The sequence below is a fragment of the Salpingoeca rosetta genome (assembly GCF_000188695.1).
Source record: "Salpingoeca rosetta unplaced genomic scaffold supercont1.15, whole genome shotgun sequence".
NCBI lineage: Eukaryota > Choanoflagellata > Craspedida > Salpingoecidae > Salpingoeca > Salpingoeca rosetta.
In genome coordinates this window covers 535,081-544,317 of record NW_004754919.1, presented here as the reverse complement: position 1 = coordinate 544,317, position 9,237 = coordinate 535,081, and the positions used below count along the sequence as shown (strand labels likewise).

Genomic DNA, 9,237 nt, shown 5'->3' with positions numbered 1-9,237 from the left:
ACGACCACGCCGCCCAGCCATCGCTTGCGTTCTAACGTAGTGGTATGCACCTGCGTGTATGTGTATGTGTATGTGTATGTGTATTTGTATGTGTGTGGTTATGTGTGTGTGTGTGTGTGGTTATGTGTGTGCACCTGTGTGTGCGTGTGCACCTGTGTGTACTTGTGACGGTTGCTGTTGTTGTTGATGGGAGTGGAGAGAAAGGGGTGTGTGTCGTGTGGGTGTGGGTGTGGGGCGCAAACAACAACATTGCCTTCATTCAAATTTGATTGGCGTTGTAGACAATTCGCTACTACATACACAGAAATCGGGAAGAGAAGGAGCAGGGGAAAGACACAAGAGAAAGGCAGGAAGGAAGGACAATGTCGATGATGACAGTGGCTGCTGCGAGAACCATGGCTGCAGTTGCGGCATGCATGAGCAGCACGACGCACGCCGCGGTGAGCAGGCAGCGAGGAAAGGGGAAGGGAGGGAAGGAAAGGAAGAACAAGGGGAGGAGTGGTCTGAGCTGTGCGCTTGTTGCCCGCTTCTGTGGCAGTGAGTGAAGTGGCAAGCGCCAATACAAACACAATGTAAACGCAAATACCAACAACCAACACACACACATACACATGCACACACATACACTCATTCACACACTCACACACTCACATACTCACACACGCTCACGCACACATACATACACATACACACGCTCACACACTCACACACTCACATACTCACATATACACGCACGCACATACGCACTCTCACATACACATGCACATACGCACTCATTCACATACACAACACGATACGGCAGACGAAGATGCCGTTCTGGCCGCAATACCCAACGCGCACGTTGGCCATCTTGAACGGCGAGTGGGACTTTGGGTACTTGGACAACGTCCCGGATGCCATCAACTTTGATATCAAGAACGCCGTGTTCAACGAGAGCATGAGCGTGCCAGCAGCATTTGATGTCGCCCAGCCGGGTGTGATGGGCCCCAGAGGCACCGCCTTCTACCGTAGGCAGTTTGACCTCTCCCCAAACCACAAGGGCCTCCTCTACTTTGCAGCCTGCAGCTTCTACTGCAGGGTATGCTTTGTGTTGTGTTGCATATGTGTATGTGGTGTATGTATGTATGTAGTGTATGTGCGTGTATGTGTATGTGCGTGTATGTGTATGTGCGTGCATGTGTATGTGCGTGTATGTGTTCGGCTGTGTGCTGCGCGTATTGGCATGTGCTCTCTTTGTTGGACCTTGCCTGATTGCCCCGCACTTGCTCGTCTTCGCACTCACAACTACGCTCCAGACCACCCCCTCACCCTCTCACTCCCCCCCCCATGCCTCATATGCACATATCAGGTGTTTGTGGATGGCCAAGCGCTCGGCGACCATCGTGCTGGCGGTGTGTGCGCAGCTTGCCTCCTACGCCCCGCTTTGCTTTATCTGTGAATGCCTATGATAGCTTGCCTCGCCCCATTATCTGCTTGTGTACGTGCTTGCACCAACGACTGCGGCGACACAAGTGTGCTCTTTCACCGTGGATGTTATTGCACTGCTTGCAGGTTACCAGGCATTTTGGATGCACGTGCCTGCAAGCACCAACCACACACGCGAACTTGTGGTGCTCGTGGACAACCGCTTCAACGCCACCACAGCCCCAACACACACGGTGTGGCTTGTGTGCAGTGTGTGTGTGTGGGGGGGGGGGAGGGGAATGCGCCGGGCTTTGCTTTGTCAGTTGTTTCGTGTTGCCACTGCGCTTGCACGGTGACTGAGTATGTGCGTGTGCGTGTGTGCGTCAACTTCACACACGCACGCCTCCTGCGCTTCCTTCTACCCAATCACATGCGTGCACATGCGTTCATACGTGTGTGTATTGCAGGGCGGGGACTTCTACCACTACAGCGGCATCACGCGCGATGTAATCCTGCACGAGGTGCCTGCAGAGACGTTCATCTTGCAGGTGAGACGGCGTTAGCAGCCGCGACGGGGAATGGTGGAAGTACTAGTGATGGGGGTGAATTGTGGCGAATGGTTGAAGTGAGGGGTGGAAGGCGAGCAATTCAAGGCAGCGATGCAGGATGTATCGCACGGCATGAGTGCATTCTTCAAACACACACACACACACACACACATACGTACACACACGTACACACACGTACACACGCACACACACACACACGCACACATTCCAATGGTCAGGTGGAGACGTTCACGCTTTCACTCCACGGCGACATCAAAGTCCGCGTTGTTCTTGGCGGTGACACGTCCGTATCTGCTGTCAACCTCAACCTCACCTTCGACGGCACCAGCACCAAGGCCTTTTCTCAAGTGCGTTCACTGCATGTGTGTGTATGTGTGTGTATGCATGTGTGTATGTGTGTGTACTTTTGTTTACCTGTGTGTGTGTACGTACATGTCCAGTTGTTTATCGAGTGCGAACTGATGCTCTGGTCATCCGCCATGCGCCGAGCGGTGCGGGAGGCTTGCGCTTTAGTCACACAACGCTATATTCATTCTCTGCTTGCACTCTGTCTCCCTTCTGTTCTCTACTCCCCACCACACACACACACACACACACACACACACACACACACACACACACACACACACACACACACACACACACACACACACACACTCACTCACTCACTCACACACACACACACACACACACACACACACACATTGCAGGTTCCTGTCACAAACGGCGTTGCGGTGCTGGCGAATGTGTCCGTTCCAAACGCCAAACTCTGGTCCCCGGCATCCCCGCACCTCCACACCCTCACCGTCGCCATCAACAACCGCGCGGACGCCGTGCAAGTCAGATTCGGGTGAGCAGTGCATGCGTGTGTATGTGTATGTGCGTACGTGCGTGAGTGCACGTGCGTGCGAGTGTGCGCCTGTGTACAAAAGTGTGTGTATGTGTGTGCGTGCATGAGTATGCGTGGTCAGCATTGGCGTGCTCTTCGTTCGTGCCCAATTCTGACCCCCTCGCCACCGCATCTCCTTCCAGCGTGCGCCTGGTGACGGTGGGGTCTGATGCGCGCGTGCACATCAACGGCGAGAGAATCAAGCTGCTTGGCTTCAACCGTCACACCATGTGGCCGGACACGGGCTCAGCACTCACCCTCGACCAGGTCAGGTTTGGCGGCATGCACTTTGCTGATTTGTGGTGGGTTCGTGGGTACTGTATGGTGGTTTTGTTTCGTGCGGGTGTACAAGTGGTCGTCTTGCTTTCACACCAGTACACACACACACACACACACACACACACACACACACACACACACACACACACACACACACACACACACACACACACACACACACACACACACACACACACACACGCACAGGTGCAGCGGGATGTGGCGATCTTGGTTGACGTCGGCGCAAATTACGTGCGCGGCGCACACTACCCACAGGACCAACGGTTTCTGGATCTTTGTGACGAAGTGAGGGTTGAATATGGGGTTTGCGGATGTAAGACATGATGTGGTGTTGGTAATAACACAGACGCCCTCTTGCACACACACACACACACACACACACACACACACACACACACACACACACGCACGCACGCACGCACACACACTTTCTCTCACTGACTGAGTCTCACCCACAGCACATACACGCCTCCTTCCTCCTGACCAGCATGGGATCATGGTGTGGGAGGAGACATTGGGCCCTGGTGTGACGGTGAAGGACTTGACCAGCCCGTATTGGATGCGCTACCAACTGCAGGCTGTCAACGAAATGATCTCGGCCTCCATTAACCACCCCTCCGTCATCTTTCACGCATTCTACAACGAGGGTGTGTGTGTGTGTGTTGTGTTGTGTTGTGTGTGTTGTGTTGTGTTGTGTGTGTGTTGTGTTGTGTTGTGTTGTGTGTGTGTTGTGTTGTGTTGTGTGTGTGTTGTGTTGTGTATGCATGAACAGGTGAACGTGTGCGCGTGGCAGTTGAGGGAGTTGAGGGAGTTTTCCTTGTCCATCACCTCCTTTTCACACACCACACACACACACACACACAATCACAATTGCGATCACGAACACAAACCACGGCAGGTCCGTCGGACAACCCCGCTGCGTGTCCTGGGTACAATGCAAGCGCATCGGCCATCCGTGCACGTGTTGGCTCTCCGCCCTCGCGTCTTGTCACGTGGGCCAGCGACACCCGCACAAACGACGTCTGCCTCCACATCGCAGACGTGGTGTGTGTGTGTGTGTGTGTGTGTGTGTGTGTGTGTGTGTGTGTGTGTGTAAACGTGTCGCCCTGACTGCCTTGATGGTCTGCTTGGCCGTGTTGACATTTTTTGAAGTGTTACCGCTTGCCACAGCTACAGCTACGACCACTGCAGTTGACCTCCTCGCCATTATCACCACCACCACAACAAACCGTGTGTCATCGCACCACCATCACCTTGCAGGTGTCGTTCAACGACTACCCTGCATGGTACAACCACCCCGGTGACATCAAGTACCCGAAAATCTTCTGGCAGACGCAGGTGGACTGGGTCAAGAAGCACTTTCCAGGTCCGCATGGTGGCGGCGACGGTGTGATGTGTGTGTATGAAGTGTGATGTGTGTGTCTGCTTATGTTGTGAGTGTCTCCTTGTGAGTGTCTGCTGGTGCGTGTCTGCTGGTGCGTGTATGCCTGTTCTGGCTACGGTTCTAACTGTCTATCCGTGTTTTACAACCCACAATCCCAACCGCTATCCCCTACCAAATCATCCCCCCCCCACACACACACACACATGCACATCCGCGCACTGCCCCTCAGCGAAACCGTTTACCATCTCAGAGACGGGTGCTGGCGCCGTGTACGAGTGGCAGAACACAACCGACCCAAAGTGGTCGCAGAACTACCAGGCAGAGGTTACATGCATGTGCTCGTGTGCGCGTGTTGTGGGTACTGCACGTATGAACGGGAGTGCGTGCGTGTGTGTGTTTGATTGTGTGCGTGTGTGTGATTGTGTGTGTGTGTGACCATGTTTCCCACCTCCTCATCATGCCCAAATCCCTCCTGTCCCCCTCCGCCCTCACACTGCACCACCTTCAACACAGGTTGTGCAGCAGGACATTGAGTTTGTGCTGGGCAGCGAGGCCGTCTCGGGTGTGACCATCTGGCAGCTCACCGACATCAAAGCCAACGACGGCGACACCCGTGACGCGGGCCCGTGTGTGTACGCACCGCACCCTGCGACGCTGTCTGTGCCATGGAACTGCACGTACATCGACGTGTCCGTCAACAGGCCAGGTGTGTGTGTGTGCGTGTGTGTGTGCGTGTGTGCGTGCATGTGTGTGTGTGTGTGTGTGCGCGTGTGTGTGTGTGTGCGTGTGTGTGTGTGGTAAAACTGAGGTAGCTTTGTTCCACGTCTTCCTGAAACACCACCGCTTGCCCGACCCAAAATTCACACTCATGCACACATGCACACAACCATGCACGCTTCGATTGCAGGCGGGGAGAACCACAAGGGCGCGGTGGACTTTTGGCGAAGAGAGAAGAGCGTTTACAGCGTTGCCAAGTCCCTCTATCACCAGTGATGGTGATGCTCTTGTACTCATTCATTCACACACTTACACAAACGGTTCAAATCTTCTTTTCATGTCTTGTTATCAGCATCAGCACACTCATTGCTGTCTCCTTTTTTTCCTTTTTTTCCTTTTTTTCACACATGACTGCTCTATTTCTTGCAATTGTATTGCGATATCAACAAACGTTGAAAGAACACGCCTATCAGATGGCTACAAAAAGGGCCAAAGCAAATGTCAACTGTTCAAACCACCCCCCCCCCCACACACACACACACGCACACAGACAGACACACAGACAGACACACACACACACACACACAGACAGACACACACACACACACACACCACATTAGGGTGCGGGTGCTGGTGCTGTAACTGTGGAGAAGATGAGCTCGGGGAGGGTGCCGTCAAAGGTGATGTCGTTGAGGTCTGCAAACGGGTATGACATTGGCCGCTCAAGCGGGTTGGAGCAGACCTGCACTGACCACTCGCCGTAGTAGCACAGCGTGTTGCGCTCGCACAGCTTGACGCTCCACTCCTTGTTGATGCACATGGCGGTGATGCCGACGAGGTGGTTGTTGCGCAGGTGCACGAGCGAGTTGTCCAGGCCGCGGACGGCGCTGCCAGAGGCAATCACCCGACACCGCTCCACCACAAGCGTCGCATACTCGTCGGCCTGCAGCGCACACATGTAAGAGTCCAGCGGCACGTCGACCTGCGCACACTCCACATTCTCAATGCGCAGGTGGCGGTGGGAGACGAGGATGCCGTTGGCGCCCGTGATGGTGAGGCGGGGGCGGGCCTTTGTCACGGGGTCAGGCACGCCGATGATGATGGTTGGAATGTGCACGTCGCACGTGTGTTTGAGGTGGATGTCGTTGAAGAGGAAGATTTTGCGGATGTCGTCGTGCGGGAACCGCTTGTACTCGGGCATCTCCAGCGCCTGCCGCAGCTCCGCCTCCGTGTGCACGGTGTAACGGTGCTCCCCAATGCCAACAAAGTCGCTGATGAACGGGATTGCAAAGTGGTAGGACACGGCCTGGTAGGGCTTGAGCATGTCGAGGGCCTGCAGCTGCCCAATGTGGTTCACGCTGCGTGACCTTTTCCTGTGGATGGAGAACAAAAGGTGGAGGGGAGGTGTGGGGAAGGGGGAGAAGAAGGAAGTGTGAGTCAATCGTGTGTGGCGCGTCGCTGTGCATGGAAGAAAGCAGGAGGAGGGCGACGTAGACAATGTTCAAACACACACACACACAAACACAGATACGGACAGACGAACGCCACACACGCACACACACACGTAGATAAACACAGATACGGACAGACGAACGCACACACAGATACGGACTAACGAACGCACACGCGCATAAACAACAACAACAACAACAACCCCCCCCCACACACACACATACATACATACATACAACACGCACGTTGGGTTTGAGGGCTCTGCGGTCTTGTTTGGGGTCTGCATGAGGACGTGGCGCTTGACGACGAGGGTGAGCTTATCCTGGCCCGGTGCGCCGAGACCAGCGGCAGAGCAGTCGAGGCGCGGCACCACCTGCAGCACGTCATCGTCAATGCCAAAGACTTCCTTGGCGTGGGAGACAGTGCACAGTTCCACGGGGCCGTTTGGTTTGTGGAAGCAGGAGCGGCACACGCGCGCGCCAACAATGGCCATGAACCACGGCGTGGACTTGCCGCAGAAGAAGCAGTGTGCGGCGAGGAGGCGGTACGCGGCCAGGGCGCCGATGCGCGCATCAGACTCGTTGCCAAAGTAGACCTTCCACTGTGGAAAGAAGGGCAGCACGTACTTGGGCACGATGCGCTCCCACATGGGGCGGTACTCAATCAACGCAGCCCACCACTGTACGCAACAGCAGCAGAGGAAGGAAGGGAGACGACACAATGTGAGCACTAGGTGAGTTTGACGACAAAACACAGAGGGGCAAGGGAGGGGGGGTTGCACGAGCGTTCTTAACGTGCAGAGCGCGTGTTGAGCAAAATGGCGCGCAAAATGCACACATACTGACACGCACACAGACGCACACAGACGCACACACACACACACACACACACACACACACACACACACACACACACACACACACACACACAGACACAAACACAGACACACATACACATACGCACGCACAACAGCGGGCGCTCACCCTGCGGCAGACGAGTCCAAAAGTGATGATGGAGGCCATGTCATCTTCAAGGTTGTTGAGGACGAGCCGCAGGATCTCTGGCAAGTGGAGCGGGTGCACAACTTCGAGGATGTCTTCAACAGCAGATGTGCTGGCGGCAAGCTCTTCAATGGACGTGGCAGGAAGCGTGGCCTGTGACCCTGGGTTGGCGTTGGCGGGCGCTGTGTTACGGGATGGCGAGAGCGGCGGGGGCATGCCATCATCCGGGTGGTTGTCAGGGGTGTCCTCATCGGACGAGTCCATGAAGCAGAGTTGGCGCGCAATTCGGCTGCGCTGTGGCTGCGGCGACGCGGCGGCGTCTTGGAGGTGCGCCACAGTGTGGCGATGGCGCGTGGCATCACCATCGGCCTCTGTCGACACCGAGGGTTCCTCCAGGATACGGGCGAGCTGGTGTGGGTGGAGTTGGCGCGAAGACGCCGCTTGGCGCGTCTGTGGCTTCTCCGGTTGGCAGTACACCTGCTTGTGCGGTGTTGGTGGGGGTGATTCGATATCGTCGTTGTCGTTGCCAATAACGCTTGGCGGGGTGGCGGGCACTGCGGTAGTTTGCGCGCGGGCGACGGTGTTTGTGTCGGTGGTGTTTGAGATGGCGGCGGTGGAGGTGGCTGTTGGGGTGATGAGCGTTGTGGCGCCATCTTGCTGCGAGACGGCTGTTGCGGCAGCTTGTTGGCGGGGCTGATCTTGGTGGAAGGGGAGGGCGGCCTCGCCAGAGTTCAGGCCGTTGTCGCCGTTGTGGCGCGTAACCTGTGGATGGCGGGTGCTGCTCATCTTGGACGGCTGGCTATCTGTGAATTGCTGTTGTTGTGTTGGCTCTATGCTTGATGGCGGGAGGGGGAGCCGCGATGAATGAATGTGTCGAGAGTGTCGGAGAGGCGGAGCGAGATCACAGGGACGATGGGGCGGCGCTGATGATGTTGGACAGATGGAGGCGGGAGGGGATGGTAAGGGCCGATGCGACTACGGGGGGCAAGGCGCGGGCGGGAGGCGGGAGGGGATGGTAGCGCAGAAGGTGAAGCAAGGGAAGGGGTTGAGAAGAAAATGAACCGCCAAGAGAGAAACGGGGGATCTGGCGTTGACGAGAGTGTGTGTAGCTTTCTCTCTGTGCATGAGAGAGAGTGTGTGTGTGTGTATGTACGAGCAGCTGTTGTTTTGTGCGTGCTGGTGAGTTTTGCATGTGTGTGAAAGCGGGACAAAGCCACATGAACATTGGTGTCAAACCTGTTCGCGTGCAGGCGCGTTGGTTGACTTTTTGGTGTTGGTGGGACAGTCAGAGTCGACACCGATGATGTGATCGAGCAAAACCGAAGTGCAAACGACCAAACAGCGGGCGGCAGGTGGTGTTCCCGCCAATTGGGTTTGCTGTGTTGCCGCATCATCAGCTCGCAAAGACACTCTGGAAGTCAACAAACGTCATCCCATGCTTTGTGGTGGACGCAATCTCGCGTGAACAACATCATCATCGGAATTGCTTGGGGAAGTGCATGCGTGCGTGTGACTGGGATG

At 55.7% G+C, this 9,237-nt stretch overlaps 3 protein-coding genes across 3 annotated transcripts in view; 1 reads left to right on the top strand and 2 right to left on the bottom strand.

The window, feature by feature from the left end:
* PTSG_05915 (uncharacterized protein) overlaps positions 1 to 275 on the bottom strand; it is an 8,977-nt gene extending 8,702 nt beyond the window's left edge. Inside the window, exon 1 of the mRNA XM_004992751.1 lies at positions 1 to 275. This exon is cut by the window's left edge and continues 87 nt beyond it. Coding sequence (XP_004992808.1) covers positions 1 to 21 — 21 coding nt within the window. The 5' untranslated portion in view covers positions 22 to 275.
* Positions 264 to 5,736, top strand: PTSG_05914 (uncharacterized protein). Its single transcript, XM_004992750.1, has 14 exons — positions 264 to 440; positions 803 to 1,078; positions 1,349 to 1,391; positions 1,552 to 1,658; positions 1,872 to 1,952; positions 2,192 to 2,320; positions 2,684 to 2,823; positions 3,006 to 3,129; positions 3,349 to 3,447; positions 3,650 to 3,809; positions 4,061 to 4,206; positions 4,423 to 4,870; positions 5,060 to 5,252; positions 5,454 to 5,736. Exons 1-12 carry the CDS (start codon positions 363 to 365, stop codon positions 4,573 to 4,575), a joined length of 1,536 nt encoding a protein of 511 aa, XP_004992807.1. The 5' UTR covers positions 264 to 362; the 3' UTR covers positions 4,576 to 4,870; positions 5,060 to 5,252; positions 5,454 to 5,736.
* A 143-nt stretch (positions 5,737 to 5,879) lies between these two features.
* PTSG_05913 (uncharacterized protein) lies at positions 5,880 to 8,502 on the bottom strand (the record flags this gene model as incomplete). Its single annotated transcript, XM_004992749.1, has 3 exons — positions 5,880 to 6,636; positions 6,961 to 7,394; positions 7,699 to 8,502. The coding sequence occupies 3 exons, from the start codon at positions 8,500 to 8,502 to the stop codon at positions 5,880 to 5,882; spliced, it is 1,995 nt and encodes a 664-aa protein (XP_004992806.1).
* Between the last annotated feature and the right edge of the window lie 735 nt (positions 8,503 to 9,237).

What these genes read in the sequence shown, in the direction of transcription:
- PTSG_05914 (XM_004992750.1), top strand. Translation starts at nt 363, where the DNA reads ATGTCGATGATGACAGTGGCTGCTGCGAGAACCATGGCTGCAGTTGCG. An exon ending in GCAGCACGACGCACGCCGCG is followed by an intron (nt 441 to 802) that starts GTGAGCAGGCAG and finishes ACGATACGGCAG; the next exon opens with ACGAAGATGCCGTTCTGGCC. An exon ending in CAGAGACGTTCATCTTGCAG is followed by an intron (nt 1,953 to 2,191) that starts GTGAGACGGCGT and finishes TCCAATGGTCAG; the next exon opens with GTGGAGACGTTCACGCTTTC.